Here is a 25163-nt window from a genome sequence, read left to right as displayed (position 1 = left end):
AGCACCATCTGAACTTGTCACCCCTGACGTTCTCGCTGTAGCGGAAGTAGCAGACCAGTGTTATCCGTAGTCATCGTTAGCTAGCTAGCCGAAGATTCCTCCCCCTTACCTTGTTGTCCCAGAGAATATATATCTGCTATTTAGGCAAGTCATTACTTTAATTTTATATTTGCCAACATGCCGTTGGAAAATCTGGAAGAAGAGGGTCTGCCTAAAAACCCTGATCTTAGGATAGCACAGCTGAAATTTTTGCTCACGATGGATGGTCACCGACAAGATGCTAAAGTGAAAACCGAGCTCATGGACTCAATCAAAGAAAACGGTGAGTAGCTGACGTTAGCCAGTAAGTGCCGGTACTGGCAAAGTAGCAGGCTACTGGCAAGCTAATAAACCGAAAATAGTAACGTTAGTTATATATTTTGTTTACAACAGATAACTAAGTGGCCTAGCAAGTCATGCTAGCTAGCGTACTCGTACCTTGAAAAACAGTGTTGAAATTGCTAATGTTAGCTAGCTCCGGTAGTTAGCTAACTCGCCTAGCACATTTGTCGCTAGCGAGTAGACTTGCTAACTAACGCGTTTACACGGGTAGTTAACTATTTACACTACACTGAACAAACATATATAAACGCAACATGTAAAGTATTGGTGTCATGAGTTGAAAATAAAATGTCCAATATACACAACATTTATGAAACTACAATTTTGTGCACAACATTACATCCCTGTTACTGAACATTTCTCATTTGCCAAGATAATCCACCCACCTGACAGGTGTGGCATATCAAGAAGCTGATTAAATAGCATGATCATTACACAGGTGTACCTTGTGCTGGGGACAGTAAAAGGCCAATCTAAAATGTGCTGTTTTGTCACACTTCCACAGATGTCTCAAGTTTTGAGGGAGCGTGCAATTGGCATGCTGACTGCAGGAATGTTAAACCAGAGCTGTTGCCAGAAAATGTTATGTTAATTTCTCTACCATAACCCCCTCCTACGTCGCTTTAGAGAATTTGGAAGTAAGTCCAACTGGCCTCACAAACGCAGACCACGCCAGCCCAGAACTTCCACATCTGGCTTCTTCACCTGCGGGATCGTCTGAAACCAGCCACCCCGACAGCTGATGAAACTGGGTTTGCACAAACAAAGAATTTCTTTACAAACTGTCAGAAACCGTCTCAGGGAAGTGCATCTGCATGCTTGTTGTCCTCAACAGGGTCTTGAACTAACTGCAGTTCGGTGTCGTAACCGACTTCAGTAGGCAAATGCGCACCTTCGATGGCCACTGGCAGACTGGAGAAGTGTGCTCGTCACGGATGAATCCCGGTTTCAACTAGACCAGACAGATGCCGTAGTGTGGGCAGGTGGTTTTCTGATATCAACGTTGTGAACAGAGTGCCCCATGGTGGGGTTATGGTATGGGCGGGCATAAGCTACTGACAATGAAACAATTGCATTTTATCAATGACAATTTGAATGCACAGATATACCGTGTCGAGATCTTGAGGCCCATTATCGTGTCATTCATCCATCATCACCTCATGTTTCAGCAGGATAATGCATGGCCACATGTCGCAAGGATCTGTACACAATTCCTGGAAGCTGAAAATGTCCCATTTCTTCCATGGCCTGTATACTCGCCAGACATGTCACCACCCATTGAGCATGTTTGGGATGTTCTGGGTTGCCGTGTACGACAGCGTGTTCCAGTTCTAACTTCGTACAGCCATTGAAGAGGAGTGGGACAGCAGGCCACAGTCAATAGCCTGATCAACTCTATGCGACGGAGATGTCACATTGCATGAGGCAAATGGTGGTCACAGATTTTGTTTTAAGTATCTGTGACCAACAGATCTGTATTCCCAGGCGTGAAGTCCATAGATGGGGCCTAATGAATTTCTTTCAATTCACTTATTGCCTTATATGGACTGGAACTCAGTAAAATCTTTGAAATTGTTGCATGTTATATTTTTGTTCAGTGTCGTTAGCATCACTGTCAGACATAAACCTTGCCAGAAGATACCGACCCTAACATTATGCTTGTTTCCGCTGAGCTGCACTGGGGTTGGAACGCAATCATGGTTACATTAAGACACCATGGAGTCAGCGTAAGATATGGGTCATAAAACGTACCTCAATGCAGGGATGGATATCAAATCAAAATCAAATTTACTTACATCAGCTGATATCTCAAAGTGCTGTACAGAAACCCAGCCTAAAACCCCAAACAGCAAGTAATGCAGGTGTAGAAGCATGGTGGCTAGGAAAAACTCCTAGAAAGGCCAAAACCTAGGAGAAACCTAGAGAGGAACCAGGCTATGAGGGGTGGCTAGTCCTTCTGGCTGTGCCGGGTGGAGATTATAACAGAACATGGCCAAGATGTTCATAAATGACCAGCATGGTCAAATAATAATAATCACAGTTGTCGAGGGAGCAACAAGTCAGCACCTCAAGAGTAAATGTCAGTTGGCTTTTCATAGCCGATCATTGAGAGTATCTCTACCGCTCCTGCTGTCTCTAGAGAGTTGAAAACAGCAGGTCTGGGACAGGTAGCACATCCGGTGAACAGGTCAGGGTTCCATAGCCGCAGGCAGAACAGTTGAAACTGGAGCAGCAGCACGGCCAGGTGGACTGGGGACAGCAAGGAGTCATCATGTCAGGTAGTCCTGAGGCATGGTCCTAGGGCTCAGGTCCTCCGAAAGAGAGAATTAGAGAGAGCATACTTACATTCACACAGGACACCAGATAAGACAGGAGAATTACTCCAGATATAACAGACTGACCTAGCCCCCGACACATAAACTACTGCAGCATAAATACTGGAGGCTGAGACAGGAGGGGTCAGGAAACACTGTGGCCCCATCCGATGATAGCCCCGGACAGGGCCAAACAGGCAGGATATAACCCCCCACACTTTGCCAAAGCACAGCCCCCACACCACTAGAGGGAAATCTTCATCCACCAACTTACCATCCTGAGACAAGGCTGAGTATAGCCCACAAAGATCTCCGCCACGGCACAACCCAAGGGGGGGCGCCAACCCAGACAGGAAGACCACGTCAGTGACTCAACCCACTCAAGTGACGCACCCCTCCTAGGGACGGCATGGAAGAACACCAGTAAGCCAGTGACTCAGCCCCTGTAATAGGGTTAGAGGCAGAGAATCCCAGTGAAGAGAGGGGAACCGGCCAGGCAGAGACAGCAAGGGCGGTTCGTTGCTCCAGAGCCTTTCCGTTCACCTTCACACTCCTGGGCCAGACTACACTCAATCATAGGACCTACTGAAGAGATGAGTCTTCAGTAAAGACTTAAAGGTTGAGACCGAGTCTGCGTCTCTCACATGGGTAGGCAGACCATTCCATAAAAATGGAGCTCTATAGGAGAAAGCCCTGCCTCCAGCTGTTTGCTTAAAAATTCTAGGGACAATTAGGAGGCCTGCGTCTTGTGACCGTAGTGTACGTGTAGGTATGTACGGCAGGACCAAATCGGAAAGATAGGTAGGCGCAAGACCATGTAATGCTTTGTAAGTTAGCAGTAAAACCTTGAAATCAGCCCTTGCCTTAACAGGAAGCCAGTGTAGGGAGGCTAGCACTGGAGTAATATGATCACATTTTTTGGTTCCAGTCAGGATTCTAGCAGCCGTATTTAGCACTAACTGAAGTTTATTTAGTGCTTTATCCGGGTAGCCGGAAAGTAGAGCATTGCAGTAGTCCAACCTAGAAGTAACAAGTATGGATAAATTTTTCAGCATCAGTTTTGGACAGAAAGTTTCTGATTTTTGCAATGTTATGTAGATGGAAAAAAGCTGTCCTTGAAACAGTCTTGATATGTTCTTCAAAAGAGAGATCAGGGTCCAGAGTATTATTTGAGACGACTGTACAACCATCAAGATTAATTGTCAGATTCAACAGAAGATCTCTTTGTTTCTTGGGACCTAGAACAAGCATCTCTGTTTTGTCCGAGTTTAAAAGTAGAAAGTTTGCACCCATCCACTTCCTTATGTCTGAAACACAGGCTTCTAGCGAGGGCAATTTTGGGGCTTCACCATGTTTCATTGAAATGTACAGCTGTGTGTCATCCGCATAGCAGTGAAATTTAACGTTATGTTTTGGAATGACATCCCCAACAGGTAAAATATATAGTGAAAACAATAGTGGTCCTAAAACGGAACCTTGAGGAACACCGACATTTACAGTTGATTCGTCAGAGGACAAAGCATTCACAGAGACAAACTGATATCTCTCCGACAGATAAGATCAAAACCAGGTCAGAAGTTGTCCGTGTAGACCAATTTGGGTTTCCAATCTCTCCAAAAGAATGTGGCGATCGATGGTATCAAAAGCAGCACTAAGATCTAGGAGCACAAGGACAGATGCAGAGCCTCGGTCTGATGTCATTGAAAGGTAATTTACCACCTTCACAAGTGCAGTCTCAGTGCTATGATGGGGTCTAAAACCAGACTGAAGCATTTCGTATACATTGTTTGTCTTTAGGAAGGCAGTGAGTTCCTGCGCAACAGCTTTTTCAATTTTTTTTTTGGAGGAATGGGAGATTCGATATTGGCCGATAGTTTAAAAAAATATTTTCTGGGTCAAGATTTGGCTTTTTCAAGAGAGGCTTTATTACTGCCACTTTTAGTGAGTTTGGTACACATCTGGTGGATAGAGAGCCGTTTTTTTATGTTCAACATAGGAGAGCCAAGCACAGGAAGCAGCTCTTTCAGTCGTTTATTTGGAATAAGGTCCAGTTTGCAGCTTGAAGGTTTAGAGGCCATGATTATTTTCATCATTGTGTCAAGAGATGTAGTACTAAAACACTTTAGTGTCTCCCTTGACCCTAAGTCCTGGCAGAATTGTGCAGACTCAGGACAACGGAGCTTTGGAGGAATATGCAGATCTAAAGACTAGTCTGTAATTTGCTTTCTAATGATCATGATCTTTTCCTCAAAGAAGTTTATGAATTTATTACTGCTGAAGTGAAAGCCATCCTCTCTTGGGGAATGCTGCTTTTTAGTTAGCTTTGCGACAGTATCAAAAATAAATTTGGGATTGTTCTTATTTTCCTCAATTAAGTTGGAAAAATAGGATGATCGAGCAGCAGTGAGGGCTCTTCGATATTGCACGGTACTGTCTTTCCAAGCTAGTCGGGAGACTTCCAGTTTGGTGTGGCGCCATTTCCGTTCCAATTTTCTGGAAGCTTGCTTCAGAGCTCGTGTATTTTCTGTATACCAGGGAGCTAGTTTCTTATGACAAATGTTTTTAGGGGTGCAACTGCATCTAGGGTATTGCGCAAGGTTAAATTGAGTTCCTCAGTTAGGTGGTTAACTGATTTTTGTCCTCTGTCGTCCTTGGGTAGGCAGAGGGAGTCTGGAAGGGCATCAAGGAATCTTTGGGTTGTCTGAGAATTTAAAGCACGACTTTTGATGCTCCTTGGTTGGGGTCTGAGCAGATTATTTGTTGCGATTGCAAATGTAATAAAATAGTGGTCCAATAGTCCAGGATTATGGGGGAAAACATTAAGATCCACAACATTTATTCCACGGGACAAAACTAGGTCCAGTGTATGACTGTGGCAGTGAGTAGGTCCAGAGACATGTTGGACAAAACCCACTGAGTCGATGATGGCTCCGAAAGCCTTTTGGAGTGGGTCTGTAGATGTTCCATGTGAATATTAAAGTTACCAAAAATTAGAATATTATCTGCTATGACTACAATGCCCGATAGGAATTCAGGGAACTCAGTGAGGAACGCTGTATATGGCCCAGGAGGCCTATAAACAGTAGCTATAAAAAGTGATTGAGTAGGCTGCATAGATTTCATGTAAATTGAAATTTGCTATCTTAAATGTTAGCAACACCTCCGCCTTTGCGGGATGCACGGGGGATATTGTCACTAGTGTAACGAGGAGGTGAGGCCTCATTTAACACAGTAAATTCATCAGGCTTAAGCCATGTTTCAGTCAGGCCAATCACATCAAGATTATGATCAGTGATTAGTTAATTGACTATAACTGCCTTTGAAGTGAGGGATCTAACATTAAGTAACCCTATTTTGAGATATCACAATGTCTTTCAATAATGTCAGGAATGGAGGAGGTCTTTATTGCAGTGAGATTGCTAAAGCGAACACCGCCATGTTTAGTTTTGCCCAACCTAGGTCGAGGCACAGACACGGTCCCAATGGGGATAGCTGAGCTGAATACACTGACTGTGCTAGTGGCAGACTACACTAAGCTGGCAGGCTGGCTAACAGCCTGCTGCCTGGCCTGCACCCTATTTCATTGTGGAGCTAGGGGAGTTAGAGCCCTGCTATGTTCGTAGATAAGATGAGAGCACCCCTCCAGCTAGGATGGAGTCCGTCACTCCTCAACAGGCCAGGCTTGGTCCTGTTTGTGGGTGAGTCCCAGAAAGAGGGCCAATTATCTACAAATTCTATCTTTTGGGAGGGGCAGAAAACAGTTTTCAACCAGCGATTGAGTTGTGAGACTGCTGTAGAGCTCATCACTCCCCCTAACTGGGAGGAGGCCAGAGACAATTACTCGATGCCGACACATCTTTCTAGCTGATTTACACGCTGAAGCTATGTTGCGCTTGGTGACCTCTGACTGTTTCATCCTAACATCGTTGGTGCCGACGTGGATAACAATATCTCAATACTCTCTACACTCGCCAGTTTTAGGTTACAGACGCTGTTTCATCCTTTCCTACACTGAAATTACCCTTGCCTAACGATTGCGTCTGAAGCTGGGCTTGCAGCAGAGCTATCCTCGCCGTAAGGCGATCGTTCTCCTGTATATTATGAGTACAACGACTGCAATTAGAAGGCATCATGTTAATGTTACTTAGCTTCGGCTGTGGGAGGTCCTGACGAACCATGTCCAGATAAAACGTCCGCAATGAAAAAGTTGAATGAAAAAAGTTGAGTGAGGGAAAAACGAAAAATATAAACGGTAAAAAGTAAAAACCGTAAAGTTGTCAGGTAGCAAAGTAAGGTTAGCAACAAAAACGTACAACAGCACGTAAACAAGTCTACAAGTTGTGACCGGAAATAACGTGAAATCCCCAAGTAATGACAGATACAGTACAAGATCCAGTACTTCAGATTTTACCTTTATCCACACTGCTCCATTAAATTGAATACTGATAGCAGTATGGAGAAAGGTACATTTGGAGTACAGTGGCATATCACATCCCTGCATTGAGGTATGTTTTCTGAACCAATGATTGCATTCCGACCCCAGTGCAGCTCAGTGTAAACAAGCCTAACTGTAGAGTCAGTATCTTCTGGCAAACATAAACCTATCCATATCAAACTGCTACCTGGTCAGTTAGCTAGTTGCTAACTAGTTAGATACTCAATAAATTAAATTAGCTAGCTAGCTAACCAGACACATATTGAAGAAAAATGGCTAGCTAGCTAGAATGTTGCCAAAGGTTACAACTGTCAAGTTGAAGCTAGCTAGCTTGTCACTAACGTGATAGCTGATGAATTGCCTCGTTACAGATATGGCACCTTACTACGAGAGCCTGTGTAAAGACCTGAAGTGGCAGCTTGACACAAGCCTGCTGAGTAAGATGAAGAAGGCCAACGAGGACGAGCTGAAACGCCTGGATGATGTCCTGGAAGATGCCGAGAAGAACCTCGGGGAGAGTGAAATTCGAGATGCAATGATGGCTAGAGCTGAATATCTCATCAGAATTGGGAATAAGGTGCTTTTGCATTCATAAGCTGTTACATTCAGAGTAGAGGCCAATGAATCAGAAGTCATGTTAAGTGTTATCAGTCATAGTGCCACGGTTGCACAGTGAACCGTATACAATATACACACAGTATCATGCTATACATACAGAAACAGCAAGAATCTGTCCCAGAAATCCCCATTCCAACTTCGCCATGCATGTAGGTCATTAGCTTAACCAAATAACCCATCAACTTCACATCACCAATATCTTAACTCTTTTTCTTGCTGTGTAATTCCACAGGAGGAAGCGTTGACTGCCTTCAGGAAGACCTTTGATAAGACTGTGGCCCTGGGACATCGGCTAGACATTGTGTTCTACCTGCTAAGGATTGGACTATTCTACATGGACAGTGACCTCATCACGCGTAACACTGAGAAAGCCAAAAGGTAGTTTGGCTAAAAGGCACTGCTTCTCTCTGCATTCACTATTCTATGATGACATGTCATTAAGGGCCTTCACTAACTATTCTAACTATTCTAAGTCTCATGTGTTAACTGGCACGGTTTAGATTTCATAGCAGCCAGCAACATTTTGCCTGCCGTGGCATCGTATTGACTCGTTTCAATGTCCTCCTTGTTTGTGGCTGCACAGCCTTATTGAGGAGGGGGGTGACTGGGACAGGAGGAACCGTCTGAAGGTGTACCAGGGCCTGTACTGTGTGGCCATCCGTGACTTTAAACAGGCTGCTGAGCTCTTCCTGGACACGGTGTCCACCTTCACCTCCTACGAGCTCATGGACTACAAGACCTTTGTCACATACACCGTCTACGTCTGCATGATTGCCCAGAAGAGGCCCGACCTCAGAGAAAAGGTTGGTAGCAGGAGAGGAAGATTCTGAACCCACGGTGGTGGTGTTGTCAACAGGGCATCAATGTGCTTACGTAATTCTAGAGTTGGTAGTTTTGCAGACTTCGTACTTACCCTGACAGACACTAAGACAAGTATGGTTGCAGAAAACCTGAATTTGTTTATACAATTATTTCTACATGTCAGAACATGTACATTTATACTTGTTTTGATAAGTAAGGACAAATGTTTTATACAACTGGCAGATTTCCAGTTCTGTCATGACTATATCCTGTTGACTGTGTTCTCTTTCAGGTGATAAAGGGAGCAGAGATTTTGGAGGTGCTGCACAGTCTCCCTGCTGTCCGCCAGTACCTCTTCTCACTATACGAGTGTCGCTACTCCGTTTTCTTCCAGTCACTGGGTGAGACACCCCTTTTGCTCTCCCCTCATTTAGGCTTGTAAATAGTAAAGCTGAAGAGAATGAATGTCCGCAGCCAGTGAGTGGACATGCATGTTTCACTATCCCCATTTCCTTAGTTGTAAACCTGTTTGTCTCTGTCCCCTCTTTGCAGCCACAGTGGAGCAGGATATGAAGAAGGACTGGCTGTTTGCCCCTCATTACCGTTACTATGTGAGAGAGATGCGTATCCATGCCTACAGCCAGCTCCTGGAGTCCTACCGTTCACTCACCCTGGGCTACATGGCTGAGGCCTTTGGAGTCAGCACAGAGTTCATTGACCAGTGAGTCTCACTTCTAGCTCTTGTTCCATACCCACAATGCCGATTAGTGCTCCATTGTCTTACGTCAGACAGCGCGACGACTTCATCTGCACTGATGGTTGAGGACTGCGAGTCGCATAGGAATGATGCCACCTGTCAGAAGATAATTGGTGCTCTTGATTATACTGATACAGAAAAGGTACTGTGATAACTTAATTTGTTTTTTCTTCGTTCTCAGGGAACTCTCACGATTCATAGCTGCTGGTCGCCTCCATTGCAAAATCGACAAAGTAAACGAGATAGTGGAAACAAACAGGTAAGAATTAGTACCAGTCAAAAGTTGACAACTATTCATTCAAGGGTATTTCTTTATTTGTACTATTTTTCTACATTGTAGAATAATAGTGAAGACCAACTATGAAATAACACATGGAATCATGTTAAACAAATCAAAATATATTTTAGATTCTTCAAAATAGCCACCCTTTGCCTTGATGACAGCTTTGCACACGCTTGGCATTCTCTCAACCATCTTCACCTGGAATGCTTTTCCAAAATTCTTGGAGTTCCCACATATGCTCAGCACTTGTTGGCTGCTTTTCCTTCATTCTGCGGTCCAACTCAATTGGGTTGAGGTCAGGTGATTGGATTCAGTCATCTGATGCAGCACTCCATCATTCTCCATGGTCAAATAGTTCTTACACAGCCTGGAGGTGTGTTTTGGGTCACTGTTGAAAAACAAATGATAGTCCCACTAAGCGCAAACTAGATTAGATGGTGTATCGCTGCAGAATGCTGTGGTAGCCTTGCTGGTTAAGTGTGCCTTGAATTCTAAATAAATCAGACTGTCACCACCACTTCCATGCTTCATGGTGGGAACCACACATGCAGAGATCATCCGTTCACCTACTCTGCGTCTCACAAAGACACGGCGGGTTGGAACCAGAAATCTCAAATTTGGACTCAGACCAAAGGACAGGTTTCCACCGGTCTAATGTCCACTGCTCGTGTTTCTTGGCCCAAGCAAGTCTCTTATTGGTGTGGTTTCTTCGCAGCAATTTGACCATAAAGGCCTGATTCACCCAGTCTCCTCTGAACAGTTGATGTTGAAATGTGTCTGTTACATTTATTTGGGCTGCAATTTGTGAGGCTGGTAACTTTAATGAACTTATCCTCTGCAGCGGTTTTTATAGCGCTTAACTAGAGTTCTTGAAATTTTCCGTATTGACTGACCTTCATGTTTTTAAAATAATGGACTGTCGTTTCTCTTTGCTTATTTGAGCTGTTCTTGCCATATGGACTTGGTCTTTTACCAAATAGGGCTATCTTCTGTATACAATCACCACCTTGTCACAAATGCATTAATTTGTGTAATGTCTTTCCTTAAGACACACCTGTTAATTGAAATGCATTCCAGGTGACTACCTCATGAAGCTGGTTAAGAGAATGCCAAGTGTGGCTACTTTGAAGAATCTAAAATATTTGTTTTAACTTTTGGTTACTGTGCGATTCCATAGTTTTGATATCTTCACTAAATAGTCAACCCTTGAATGAGTAGGTGTCCAAACTTGACTGGTACTCTACATGTAAAACAATTGATTTCTATATTACAAGTGGCAGAGCTCAGGGTTGTATTTTCTTTCCTCCAGACCTGATAGTAAGAACTGGCAGTACCAGGAGACCATCAAGAAAGGGGACTTGCTGCTCAACCGTGTCCAGAAGTTGTCTCGAGTTATCAACATGTAAAATGGATGGCAGTGTTCTTTGGGAGGGAGAGCTGGATTTCTGTATTGTACCAGTATCCAAACAAATAGTTTGTCTGAAGAATTGACCCTCGTGTATATAAAATTCTTTTTGGTGACTTCATTTTCCTTTGATACAGAAATAAAATCAGTAAAGAAGCGACGCAAGTTTTCTGTATAAATAGCTGTATAAATTATTTATTTACAGAAACCTGTTACAAAACAAATAGAATATACAATCTTCTTTAAATATTAAGTAAATCTAACCTACCATGTTTGTTCATGAATTACATAGCAGCCAATACAAGTCCAGCTGATCAAATGATTCTGATAATGTATACAAAAACTACGCACGCTCTTACTGAGGATATTTTCCTCCCGCAAGCTGTGTTGTCTCACTTTCACATTCCAAGTCTGTGGTACTTGATAAACATCTTTGCAAAGTTTCCATCACATGAAAACAAGGTTAGCGTTTTCAGTGGAGGTTGAGGGTAAACAAAACACTTTACTGAACCTGCTACAAGCAATTCATAATTGACCAGGAAGCTTCAACACCCCCTGGTCTGCACCCAATCTGGAAAACATAGATAAAGTTAACGCCAAGGTTTCATACCAGCTAGTTGACAAGCCTTTTTTTTTTTTTTTTTACCACATTTAGGGTTCATAGGCAGATTTTAAAAGCGAGCTCCTAAAACACTGAACATTCAAGTAAGGTTAAAAAAAAACTGTCCTCAAACAGTGTGAAACAAATTCAGGCACTTTCTTAATTTCAGCATTTTGAAAAGCTGAAAAATAAATGTCCTTAATGCTGAGCTTCAAATTATGTTTGGCAACAATGATGCAAGCAGTTGCACTGTTTATCATGATTGCTTAAGTCCCTTCAGCCTTAAAGGAAAGTTTCAATGATGAAATGTTGAAGTCTACATCTACAGAGGTCGTGTTTACACAGGCAACCCAATTCTTTTTTTTCTTTAATTGGTCTTTTGACTAGATCAGCTCTGAAAAAAGATCTGTTATTGGAGAAAAATCTAATCAGAATTGGGCTGCCTGTGTAAACATGAATGCAGCCAAAGTAGTTGAGTGAATTCATAGAAATCGCTTAGACAACTGGCACAGCTTTCAGCCTGCGGGGCATTTCAGAATCAGGCTATTTGGGTCACAAAATTCTAATCATTTTTTGATTGAGGCAACTTGAAAAAAGTAAAAAGCACAAGTGAGACCTTAGAGTTCAAACAAAACATATTGTCTATCACACAAACACATGCTACAGTGGAAACACTTCACCTTTTAAAGGATCCCAGTACATGATTCATGAGATGCTTCAACCTCTAGTTATAGGCCTATTGCGTTAGACTTGGCAGTGAACCACTTCAAATAAGTTAAGTTCTTAAACGTGTTATTTCAATTACTAAATAAATAATCTCAATTGTACCAAAACATTTTGTATAAGAAAATGCCTGTGCAAAAATACATATTTCAATATGTACAATTCGTTAACAAAATATGTATTCTGAAATAGGGATACTTCGATGTTTGTTCAATACATACAAGAAAAAGCTAAAGTAAGATACAAAACACTCAGCTACTCTGCTGCCTGACATCAGTGGAGTTTACGAAATTTACAGGAGTTACAAAAAAGTAGTAACTTACTCTGAAGCCATCTCCATGAATCTCACACCTCCCAAGGAGCATCATCTCAGACAGAGGGAAGTATTGCCAGTTTAAGACTTCATGCTTGACGAAGGACATACAAGTGTGATGTCAGTCATTACAAACTCCTCTACTCACAAACAACACAGTATTGTGACATTACTAAAGGTACCGGAATGGAAACTAATAGCCATAGCTGGGATAGTGGTTACAGACTATGGTGGGAGAAACAGATGGCTGCCTTTGGCTAGCTTTTGGGGCAAATAAGCACAACTTAAATGTCCTAAAGCAAGTAGTGGGTCTGTATTTGTTTAGTGCTGTTCACAGTTAGGGCTAGGTCTACTGTGGCTGTTCATTAGTAAAATGTTAATAATTGTAGGAATTACGACTTTGAGCTTGGGACTATAAGGTAAAATCTGCATTTTTGTTCAAATGTAGTTATTGACAGCCTTGTTCTGTTCAATGTTCTCTACCTATATAGTACTTGAAATACCCCAATTCATGTTCATTTCAAAAGAATACAATATAAAAACTGCTTAGTTTTAAAGCTAATTATCTCAATCATATTTTTTCAGATAGAACCTTCTAGTCCCAAGAGCAGTAGTCCCTCTTTCACAACCATTCAATCAAATTGTCACATCAGGCATCCTTTTTCACAATTGACCTTTTCCCCCCTAATCTCCAGACTTCTGTAGTTAAATTCAGTGAAAACATGATAAGAAACATAAAAAAGTAACACTTGCATAATTGTTTGGGTCATGTGTGGATCTGCTCATGTCGTTATCTCTGGCTACTGTACATAACATGGCGGTATCTACACACACGCCACAATGATTCAAACCAACAAAATGTGATTGAAGTTATGTAAGTGACAGTTTGTCTTCCTGCCCTCTCTGTTCAAGGCTTCTGAGTTCAGGCCTGCAGGTGTAAGTTTCAATTTCCAGTAGTCCAGTAGAATCTGACGTAACAAAGTCAAACACTCTCACTCACTCACACACACACACACACACACACGGAAGAGATCGTCAGATACCAACAGATTGCGGCTTGTTGGCTCTCCAGTCACTCCCAGTGGCTCTGCATCATGATGGTGGGTGGGCGGTGCCATGGCTGTTGTGCCAGCCCTTCACCCTCCCTCTGTACCTCTGGAACTTCAACATGGAGATCAAAGGGCAGGAAGGCTGCAACTCCCTCCTCTCCTCCCCCTAGGAAGACCTACCTCAGGACAACACTGACTGACAGGGGGCCAGGTGAGACCCACCCCAGGGCTAACGCCTGCCACCTCCACATGGCTTTAGGAGAAATAGTTCCACTATAGACCAGATCACCTCCACCCTGAGGATCATGGGAAGCTGAGAGTAAGGCATTAGAAGGCCTCGTGCAGTCCAGAGCAGTGTACAGGTTGCCCCTTTATCATCCGCCCCTCGGTTCCATACAGAGGACACAGCCACTGCTGTCGTCAGGGGCGGGCCTTTGGCTGGGGAGAGAGAGTGGCAGGGTTTTTAAATGATAGATTACATTGGAGATTTTTAGTTTATGTTTTGTCTAACGTCAATATATGTACATATGTTGAAGCCAGATAAATCCTAACTCCACAGTAAATTTCCCAACAGATAAAGAGATTGACTGGTTGATGACAGGACGCATTAGCAGCCAGTGTGAGAGGCTGTGGGGGTCCAACCCACCTGATGGATGAGGGAGTTGTTGGGGAGCCCTGGGCCTCCTGGGATTGTGCGTCCATGTTTGCCGTGGATGTTGTTGATTGCTGGAGACTTGGCCACTTTGGGCCTGCCTGGTCCACCTCCACTGTTGACGGAGCTGGCAGCGGGGGAGCCCTTGCGTTTCTTCCCCTCCAGGCGGCCATCAGTGTGGGCATGGCTGAACCTGCTGTGGTGCTCTGAGGCCTGGTGGACAAAAGGCCCCAGGGAGAGGGTGGAGTCACTGCTGTTCATCACAACACTCATCCTTTTGATGGACTCGGCCGGGCTGCCCGAGGGGGGTCCTCTGACCCCGGGCCCCGACACCCCCGCTGGCCCCGAGGGCTCTGCCTTCAGACTGAGGGAGTTGGTCCTGGCATTGGGGCCACAGTTAAGTCCCACACTGTGGACACCGCTGTGAGATGAGGGGACTAGTGGGGCGTGGTGGGATGTGCTCCCTGAGCTGCCACTGTTTACCGTGCAGTTCTTCTTGAAGGAGAAAGAGGAGGAAGAGGTGGGGTTGGAAGAGGACTCTGAGGAGTAGGTGGTAGCATGAGACGATGTGAGGAGGGAGCTGTTCTTCTTCTTCTTCCCCGAGCTGAGGCTAGTGCTGCCCCCGCTGGTGGAGTTGGTTATGGCGGCTGTGGAGGAAGACTCCCGGGGTCTGAAGGACTTGCCACTGGATCTGGACTTGAGCGGTCGTCCTGAAGCCAGAGTGGTGACCGAGGAGTGGGCTGAAGGCATCTGGGGCGACGAAGACACTTGTCTGGCCTGTGCTGCGCTGTAGGCAGGGTGGTCAGCCGTGCCCTGGGAGGCACGAGCGTTTAAGGTGGTCCCGTACGAGAGCACAGACTTGCTGTCGTAGGACTGGGTGTAGGGGGGCGGAGGGGGCGCAGAGGAGGGGCTGAGGAAGCCTGAGGCAGGGGTGCTACCGTGGGATGAGGACAGGGAGTTTGTGCTTGTCCTGTGGGCCGGCGCAGGGGAGGAGTTCTCCAAGGCCAAAGGGATTTTCCTATAACACAAACAGACCACAATGTGCATTCCCATCAGTAACATTTACACATAGGAGAGGAGTCAGCACAAGACCGTCCTGGATAGAAACTGGAACTGCTTTACACAGAGAGGAGTCGGCACAGGACAGTCCTGGAGAGACATGGGAACTGCTTTACACACAGAGAGGAGTCAGCACAGGACCGTCCTGGAGAGACATGGGAACTGCTTTACACAGAGAGGAGTCGGCACAGGACCGTCCTGGAGAGACATGGGAACTGCTTTACACAGAGAGGAGTCGGCACAGGACCGTCCTGGAGAGACATGAGAACTGCTTTACACAGAGAGGAGTCAGCACAGGACAGTCCTGGAGAGACATGGGAACTGCTTTACACACAGAGAGGAGTCGGCACAGGACCGTCCTGGAGAGACATGAGAACTGCTTTACACACAGAGAGGAGTCAGCACAGGACCGTCCTGGAGAGACATGAGAACTGCTTTACACACAGAGAGGAGTCAGCACAGGACCGTCCTGGAGAGACATGGGGTATAATACAAAGCAGGATCAATGTCAGCTAACTTGCCTAAATGTTCTGAAATATCTTTGAAACAAATAAAAGTTGAGCTTGAAATGGGCATGGTCTCATTGACTCAACAACCAAAAACAAATATCTAAGTTTAGCTTTCTTAATTAACCAGAAAATCAATAGTTATTTATGGATGTTCATCAAAATTAGCAGGCCAACTCATTGATCCTGCTTTGTGGTATACCCCTCTGGTGTCCCTAATTAGGAGAGTATGAAAACCAGAAGTGTTCCGGCCCTCCAGAACCGGAGATAAATAGCCTAATGGTGTCCCATACAGCACTAGATCTCCCTTCACCACCCGGTGTCGTGGAAATATTCTGTCAATATTTCTCAAATACCGGAGCCTGTGAGTTCAATTAGACTTTATTACAAAGTGGTTCATGAACCAGCTCGGCTTTTATTACTTTGTAATAAAGTCTAATTGAACTCACAGGCTCCGGTATTTGAGAAATATTGACAGAATATTTCCACGACACCGGCAACACTATTGCTCCCTGCCTCAGTGACTTTGCAATAGGTTTGTGGATTAGGTAGGTATTATGGAACGCTGGTCTAATGAATGTACAGACTTACTTCCACATCTGAGTGTTGACGTGCTTGTCCATCATGGCAGTAAGAGCACATCGCATTCGATCCCAGCGCCGGTCAAACGAGTAGCAGCTACTCCCAAATAGTCGACTTCCAAAGGTGCAGTACTGAGCAGCAGGGAGGGAAACAGTTAACAAACTGGACGGTAAAAGCTGCCACTCAATGGAGGTTGGTACTGTTTATAGAGCCATTAAAAACAGGTTGAAGACTGATTTTTCATGCATCTGGCTATGCTTTTGTTTCATTGTTGCTGTGGTGTGAATTTAAGGGCTAAATAAATGTAGAGCATATTCCTGTAAGAGTTAAATATAAAGTGACTTACAGCTGCCGGCCGTGGTTGGTAACCTGAATAGTGACAGTCCAGTTTGTCTGTGCCTTCCTCCCTTTCCTCGTTCTCCCCCTCATCACTGGACAGGCAGGAGACCCCGTCGGGGGCGGGCGTAGAGTGGTGGGGCGACTCGTGGACCAACGAGGGGTCTCCCAGGATACCGCCACCTCCGTGAGAGATACTGCTGTTCAGTCTGAGAGCAGAGGAAACAGTGATTTAGGGATGCAGGTACTGGCTGTACCACATTGCAAAAAGTAGTTGTTGGATGTTGGGTACCCAGGAAGAGTACATGGAGTGACTCACCGTGGAAGACCAGGATTTTGAGGTTTGGGTTTGCCGAGCACCAAAGGCTTGGTGGCGTCGGCGGCTCTGTTGCCTTGAGCGACCTGGTGGGGGTCGTGGTGGGGGGCGAGCCGGGAGGGGGAGGGGTGGGGGTCCCTGAGAGGGGGGATCTGCTGGGGGTGGGTGTGCTGCAGCTCCCGTTCCCGGGCTTTGCTCTTGTGCTCAGTTAACAGTGTGTCAAAGCGCTTCCTCCGGCCCAGCACTGCCCTCCGCTGGCTTAGGGAATGTGTCTGAGGGAGGGAGAAGGCCAAAGGGTATGTTAGGTCAGGATGAGCGGCACTCAGAGTCTGGAGGCTGCTTAAAGACCTAGGAAATGTGACAAGGAATATTTCCTAACCACACAGAACAGAGAGAAGGGGGGCAGAAGAGAGGGCTTGGTACCTTGCATGTTAGGGATCGTGTGCATGGCTTCCGAGCTGTCATATCCAGGACCCCACAGTGGATATCTGGATTAAACTCTCGTTCTGATGGAAGAGAGAACAAGAAAGAGAGCGAGAAAGAGAGAGCAAGAAAGAGAGCGAGAAAGAGAGAGCGAGAACAAGAAAAGGAAGAGAGAGCGATAGCAGAAAAACAGTATTCAGTTAGTGGCATTTCTGGGATAAAAGGTTTTACTGTTTGGCTATGACATGTCAGTGCTTGGATAAATTACTGATTTTCTAAATCTATTGCACCAAACCATATTACAGACAATTCCTTATCATCTCCTCTCACCTGACAGTCTCTTGTGGAGGTGTTGTCTGTTACTGGAGCTGTTGTCCTGCTTCTTGTCCAGGGCAGAGAGGGAGATGTGGCCCTTGCCGTTGGGGATCTGGCCAGGGGCCAGCAAGGGAGCCTTTGGTATGGAGGGACAGTTAAGGCCTGGCTTCAGGGGTGATGAGGAGCTCACAGTGCTGCTGGAGGACGACGCCGTGGCGGCCAAGGGAGCCTGCACCAGCTTGGCCCACACATCCACCTTCAGACGCATCTTCTCCACTTTGACCGCAGGGGTCAGGCTGGAAGAGAGAGATGGACAGATGGAGTGAGGGATGGCGGGAGTTTATCTATAGCAGCAAATCAAAGATCTCAGAGAAATCATTTCATTTCAACAGAACAGGTTTAGGTAGAGTTTGAAGTGTGTTTAAATCCCCAAGTAGAAAGCCAACATGTTTTGAGTGGAGTTTGATAAAGGATCTCTTTTTAACACTCTTTAAGGGGCTCATTCAAATGGAGGGTAGCACGGGGAGATGTCAGTCAGAGCTAGACTTCTGAGGAGCAGGGAGGGGAGGACTTGAAGTGAGAGAAGTAAACATAAAGCAGGGCTATCAGAGGTGGGGGGATGAAGTTCAACATGACAACACGTTTTTCTTGGGTTCAACAAGGGCTCCCGAGTGGCGCAGCTATCTAAGGCACTGCATCTCAGTGCAAGAGGTGTCACTACAGTCCCTGGTTCGAATCCAGGCTGTATCACATCCGGCCGTGATTGAGAGTCCCATAGGGCGGCGCACAATTGGCCCAGTGTCGTCCGGGTTTGGCCGGGGTAGGCTGTCATTGTAAATAAGAATTTGTCCCTAACGGACTGCCTAGTTAAATAAAAATGAACTTAAAAAAGAATAAAAGCTAATGGTTCAGCAGCTAGGTTAGGCATGGCTTACATTTTGTCATTGAGCTCCCTGAAGAGAGGTAAGTGAGGTCTCTGCTGGATGCCTGGCAGCTTCTCTTTGGCTGGTTTGAGGATTTTGGAGTTGGACGAGGCGCTGGTCCCACTGGAGGAGCGGCCCATGGCCCCTCCACTGACCCCCCCGGCCCCGGGACCAGCCCCACTGCCCCTGCTCCGAGACAGAGCAGACAGGGAGAAGGCTGACGAGGGGGCCGAGGTGGAGGGGGGCTTGCTGGCCGAGCTGTGTCTTCTCTCTAGGGGTCAGTGGAAAAGCAGGTTAGGGATGAACTACAGTCCACACAGAGACATGACCAACAAGCATCGACACAGGCACATAAATCAGAAGGTAGTAACTAGTGTTCCATTTTTTTCTTGAAACAGGCCTTTGGACAGGTACATTTTTGCAATAAATGTGCATGGAATCAATGTGTGAATAAACACTAGTATAAGTGGGTAATAATGTACTAAACACAAAGTCAAAAATGGGTAGTTTTAAAAACAAAGACTGTAAAGCCTTGCTGATCCAGGCCAATTCACCTGAAATAAAAATACTGGTCAGGAGCGTGATTTCCTGTCTGAAACAGAATGGAACGGTTAGGCTTAAAATAACTGATACAAGAAAATACTGACACCAGAAGAAAAAAAATGTAACTAGGAGGAAAAAGAGCTGCTTAACTGGACAAAAGGGAAAATCCGCATTGCAGTATTTAGCCTAAACACTTATTTCTAATGTTATCGAGCACTCACTCCACAAACTAACACAATCTGAACAAGCACACTACACGAGAACTTGAAAGTAAAACAGACAGTAAGAGAAAATGAAAGCTATACAGCAAGAGAGGAAGAAAGCATGTGAGAGAATGCGAGAGGTATAGCTCTTCAGGCCGAAGCAGCTGAAGGCCGTTCCAGTCATGAGAGGGTTAATCTGACCATTTTACAGCCAGATAAGACAGACTGCACTACCTCCTCCCAACCAGTAGAGCAGCACAACAAACATGTTTCATCTTCTATCCATGGAGAAAAGTGTGTCAGAAAGAAGGAGACATAAGCCTACAGACATAAAGACAGAAACAGACAATCAGTGAATGAGAGGGCAGATAACAAGAGAATGGAGCGAGAGGATGAGAGCAATAGATAAAGAGAGCAGATCAGAGCAGGATTAGTGGGAAATAGTCTGCCTGGCTGGCTCGTGGTGGCGTGGCGAGTTAAAACGAAACTCCAACTAACCTTCTGCTAAGCCCATGCAGGTCTGGGCTGCATGCCGAGGCTGTCTCAGTGGGAGAGCAGCAGTAGAGCAGGGCAGAACGCACAGCTGCCACTCCCAGCCCCACACCACCCCAGCTAGCTAACAGAGCAACGCCTCCAGGCCCAGGCCCTTCTTCTCCCTCTGCTGTGACAAAGCCCCTCTCTGTGCCAAGCTGGAGCTTCACACCTCTTCCACCCTCCTACCCATGACCCACTGCCTTCCTGCTAACAGGATAGCACCCAACAGCCTCTCGCCAACCTCCCCCAACCCATAGCTGCCACTCAGTCCAAGGCAGACGTCGCTGCATAACCCACACTCAAGCGCGAGCAGGCTTCCCCAGCATGACGTTCCCACAACGCCTGCCAAATGCTGAGAGCCAGCCAGCCAGCGAGAGAGGTCCTGGCAGACCAATAGAACAGGAAAACAGAGACCGAGGAGAGGAGCAGCATTACAGTCTATTCTCACACTGGCAAATAACAGTAGTCTCTCTAGAGGGCCGGGGAATCCCTGGCTACAGAGGAGACAGGCTTGCTGGGGTACATTTTGGAAAGTGGGCCACAGCATAGGTCTACAGCACTCAGTGTAGGCTACACAAAGCAGCTAGGGCCAATCAAAATGATTTACATGGTCCTGTGCAGGCCTGCTCTCCTCAGAACATACTATAGCTCTGCTTGTGCTGATCCCAGATCTGTAGTCTCACAGTCAGTCACTGCTGAGTACTAGCATATAGCTGTGAGGAGAGGATCTTTGTTCAGCGACCGGATTAATAAATGAATGAATAAAAGAGGAGCGGAGCTGCCTGCCTAGTGCCTGTTTAAACTCCAGTGTGTCACTCCTGCCCACAGCACCAGGCTAGCTGCTCCCTGTACTATACCCAGGGGCTCCACTGTTCAAACAGCATATGGATGGGCTTCAAGCAATACAGGAGAATGAGGTGAGACAGTCTAGATGGGAGAATCACAGTGCATTGGCCTTCAGCAGACTCCCTCAGCTAATGGCCTTCCTACCAGCAGCAACACTGTGGCTTCATGGAGTGAAAGTCATGTACAACTACACAGACTACATCCAGGGCAGAAAAGGGAGGGTCCCTCTGTGGTACCTTGCAGAGATGAGCTCATTATTTTAATAGAAGTTCACTAGTGTTTCACTGACCAGACAAGTTCAGTCGGCTTCAGATAGGAACTGTTGAGTCCTGCATTAACACACGGTACACTGGAAAACCAATGAATGAACAGGCCTACTATGGAACTTCATAATGCCGAGCCTATCAAATCAGTGAGATTATGCAGATGAGACTGACAGGCAGTCTGTGGTACCAGCGTGTGACCCATCTGAATCAATGTTATTGCACAACATTGAAGGTGGAAGTCCTGTTAATCAACTACACTGAAGTAGTCAGGTGCAACCACACCAGCACTAAGCTAACCTCAATGTATGTGGAAAGTACAAACTTCTGTATTTGCTACTCTATTCACATTTGCTATTAGTCCATGATTGTTGTGACTCTTGCCACATGACCAATGAGTGTCACCAATGACACCTGTCTCCCTCTTGTGGCCAATCCTGATCACTGCATAACCAGCAACAATCAGTGATGAAATATTACAGGCTTAGCTGTTTGTTTCTGTCCCAAAGGAAATGTTGAATAAAACACTGCACTGTAAAAGGAGAGTAGTGATTCCACTGAAGCCCCGTGGCCTTGACTGGTCAATTTAAATAGTATGGATCCCAATGTCCACGCTAACATAAAACAAATCTAATTTTATTTGTCACATGTGCTGAATACAACAGGTATAGATAGACCTTACAGTGAATGCTTACAAGCCCTTAACCAACATTGCCGTTTAGAAAAATAAGTAAAAAAATAGATAAGTAAAACATAAAAAATGCAAATAAATAATTCAAGAGCAGCAGTAAAATAACAATAGCGAGGCTATATAAAGGGGTACCGGTACAGAGTCAATGTGAAGGCCCCCTTCAGGTTAGTCGAGGAAATATGTACATGTAGGCATCGTTAAAGGGGGGGGGGGCAATGTTCAGGAGTCTCATGGCTTGGGGGTAGAAGCTGTTAAGAAGCCTTTTTGGACCTAGACTAAGTGCTCCGGTACCGCTTGCCATGCGGTAGCGGAGTACAGTCTATGACTAGGGTGGCTGGAGTCTGACAATTTTTAGGGCCTTCCTCTGACACCGTCTGGTATAGAGGTCCTGGATGGCAGGACTCTTAGCCCCAGTGATGTACTGGGCCATACGCACTACCCTCTGTAGTGCCTTGCGGTCGGAGGCCGAGCAGTTGCCATACCAGGCAGTGATGCAACCAGTCAGGATGCTCTCAATGGCGCAGCTGTAGAACTTTGAGGACCCATGCCAAACCTTTACAGTCTCCTGAGGAGAAATAGATTTTTCAGGCCCTCTTCACGACTGTCTTGGTGTGTTTGAACATGATAGTTTGTTGGTGATGTGGACACCAAGGAACTTGGTGCTCTCAACCTGCTCCACTACAGCCCCATCGTTGAGACTGGGAGCGTGCTCATTCCTCCTTTTCCTGTAGTCCACAATCATCTCCTTTGTCTTGATCACGTTGAGGGAGAGGTTGTTATCCTGGCACCACACAGCCAGGTCTCTGACCTCCTCCCTATAGGCTGTCACACTGTTGTGTCATCGGCAAATTTAATGATGGTGGAGTCGTGCAGTCATAAGTGAACAGGGAGTACAGGAGGGGCCCCCGTGTTGAGGATCAGCGTGGCTGATGTGTTGTTACCTACCCTTACCACCTGGGGGCGGCCCGTCAGGAAGTCCAGGATCCAGTTGCAGAGGGAGGTGTTAATTCCCAGGGTCCTCAGCTTAGTGATGAGCTTTGAGGGCACTATGGTGTTATTAATATGTGAAGTAATGTGTGCATTAGTGTTGTCACGACACCATACCAGGCCAAGCATCATGACACCAAGTAGTATTGCAATACCAGAGTGGAAAAATATTCAGGGTGGCCTAATGTCCCGTTTGCCCCCCCGACGCTTGTTCTAGTTTTCTAAATGTTATGCGCATGTGCTAAAACCTGTCACTGATATTCACACTTCTACTCAATACAACAAATTGCATTTAACTTCACACTGTAGTCATTGCCAAAAGTTGAGAATGACACACATATAAATTGTCAAAGTCTGCTGCCTCACTTTGTATGATGGCAATTTGCATATACTCCAGAATGTTATGAAGAGTGATCAGATGAATTGCAATTAATTGCAAAGTCCCTCTTTGCCATGCAAATGAACTGAATCCCCCAAAAAACATTTCCACTGCATTTCAGCCCTGCCACAAAAGGACCAGCTGACATGTCAGTGATTCTCTCATTAACACAGGTGTGAGTGTTGACGAGGACAAGGCTGGAGATCACTCTGTCATGCTGATTGAGTTCGAATAACTGACTGGAAGCTTCAAAAGGAGGGTGGTGCTTGGAATCAGTTGTTCCTCTGTCAACCATGGTTACCTGCAAGGAAACACGTGCCGTCATCATTGCTTTGCACAAAATGGGCTTCACAGGCAAGGATATTGCTGCCAGCAAGATTGCACCTAAATCAACCATTTCTAGGATCATCAAGAACTTCAAGGAGAGCGGTTCAATTGTTGTGAAGAAGGCTTCAGGGCGCCCAAAAAAGTCCAGCAAGCGCCAGGACCATCTCCTAAAGTTGATTCAGCTGCGGGATCGGGGCACCACCAGTACAGAGATTGCTCAGGAATGGAAGCAGGCAGGTGTGAGTGCATCTGCACGCACAGTGAGGCAATGACTTTTGGAGGATGGCCTGGTGTCAAGAAGGGCAGCAAAGAAGCCACTTCTCTCCAGGAAAAACATCAGGGACAGACTGATATTCTGCAAAAGGTACAGGGATTGGACTGCTGAGGACTGGGCTAAAGTCATTTTCTCTGATGAATCCCCTTTCCGATTGTTTGGAGCATCCGGAAAAAAGCTTGTCCGGAGAAGACAAGGTGAGCGCTACCATCAGTCCTTGTCATGCCAACAGTAAAGCATCCTGAGACCATTCATGTGTGGGGTTGCTTCTCAGCCAAGGGAGTGGGCTCACTCACAATTTTGCCCAAGAACACAGCCGTGAATAAAGAATGGTACCAACACATCCTCCGAGAGCAACTTCTCCCAACCATCCAGGAACAGTTTGGTGACGAACAATGCCTTTTCCAGCATGATGGAGCACCTTGCCATAAGGCAAAAGTGATAACTAAGTGGCTCGGGGAACAAAACATCGATATTTTGGGTCCATGGCCAGGAAACTCCCCAGACCTTAATCCCATTGAGAACTTGTGGTCAATCTTCAAGAGGCGTGTGGACAAACAAAAACCCACAAATTCTGACAAACTCCAAGCATTGATTATGCAAGAATGGGCTGCCATCAGTCAGGATGTGGCCCAGAAGTTAATAGACAGCATGCCAGGGCGGATTGCAGAGGTCTTGAAAAAGGGTCAACACTACAAATATTAACTCTTTGCATCAACTTCATGTAATTGTCAATAAAAGCCTTTGAGACTTATGAAATGCTTGTAATTTTACTTCAGTATCTAAAGACACTGAAGCAACAGACTTCGTGGAAATTAATATTTGTGTCCTTCAAAACTTTTGGCCACGACTGTATAATAGAATACGGCATATTTGCAAAGGCCTGGGAGGAAGGAACATACATGCATAATGATCTGCATGTCATTGTGGCAGTAAGGGGAAAACACTGCATGAAACCTCTTCAGTTAACACACAGACACACACCAAACACATGCACACTGCCCCCAAATGTAAAAACATTAGGTACCAACCAGGATGTAAAGAACACCAGAAAGTAGTGATGCACCGATATGACATTTTTGGCCGATACCGATATCTTATATTTTCCTTGCCAAAAAGAAAACAATACCGATAATAAAAATTTTAGCGGCCTTTTAAGCATTCTAGTACAGTTAAATAGTTAACACACACACACACACACACACTGTTCTAAGGCACTGAATCTCAGTGCAAGAGGAGTCACTACAGTCCCTGGTTCGAATCCAGGATGTATCACATCCGGCTGTGATTGGGAGTCCCATAGGGCGGGGCACAATTGGCCCA

At 45.6% G+C, this 25163-nt stretch overlaps 2 protein-coding genes across 2 annotated transcripts in view; one reads left to right on the top strand and one right to left on the bottom strand.

Annotated features, from left to right (window-relative positions):
• Nucleotides 1-25: 25 nt before the first annotated feature.
• On the top strand, nt 26-11155 carry LOC106565847 (26S proteasome non-ATPase regulatory subunit 6). Its single transcript, XM_014133435.3, has 8 exons — nt 26-322; nt 7503-7708; nt 7982-8127; nt 8333-8552; nt 8843-8951; nt 9103-9271; nt 9489-9566; nt 10900-11155. Exons 1-8 carry the CDS (start codon nt 178-180, stop codon nt 10994-10996), a joined length of 1170 nt encoding a protein of 389 aa, XP_013988910.1. The 5' UTR covers nt 26-177; the 3' UTR covers nt 10997-11155.
• Nucleotides 11156-11161: 6 nt separating this feature from the next.
• atxn7 (ataxin 7) overlaps nt 11162-25163 on the bottom strand; it is a 34636-nt gene continuing 20634 nt past the window's right edge. Inside the window, exons 6-13 of the mRNA XM_014133430.3 lie at nt 18806-19064; nt 17886-18166; nt 17556-17638; nt 17136-17404; nt 16827-17025; nt 16490-16611; nt 14328-15351; nt 11162-14119 (exon numbers count right to left, since the gene is read on the bottom strand). Coding sequence (XP_013988905.1) covers nt 14102-14119; nt 14328-15351; nt 16490-16611; nt 16827-17025; nt 17136-17404; nt 17556-17638; nt 17886-18166; nt 18806-19064 — 2255 coding nt within the window. The 3' untranslated portion in view covers nt 11162-14101. The remainder of the gene's footprint in view (nt 14120-14327; nt 15352-16489; nt 16612-16826; nt 17026-17135; nt 17405-17555; nt 17639-17885; nt 18167-18805; nt 19065-25163) is intronic.

Source organism: Salmo salar, chromosome 12 (assembly GCF_965601325.2).
Source record: "Salmo salar chromosome 12, fSalSal1, whole genome shotgun sequence".
NCBI classification, from domain to species: Eukaryota; Metazoa; Chordata; class Actinopteri; order Salmoniformes; family Salmonidae; genus Salmo; species Salmo salar.
Note: the sequence above shows the minus strand (reverse complement) of the source record. Positions and strands in the feature narration are given on the sequence as shown.

Excerpts from the sequence above, each read along its gene's own strand:
- LOC106565847 (XM_014133435.3), top strand. The coding sequence starts at position 178 with ATGCCGTTGGAAAATCTGGAAGAAGAGGGTCTGCCTAAAAACCCTGAT. Across the intron at positions 8,128-8,332 it reads AACACTGAGAAAGCCAAAAG|CCTTATTGAGGAGGGGGGTG; the intron begins GTAGTTTGGCTA and ends GTGGCTGCACAG. Across the intron at positions 8,952-9,102 it reads CGTTTTCTTCCAGTCACTGG|CCACAGTGGAGCAGGATATG; the intron begins GTGAGACACCCC and ends CCCTCTTTGCAG.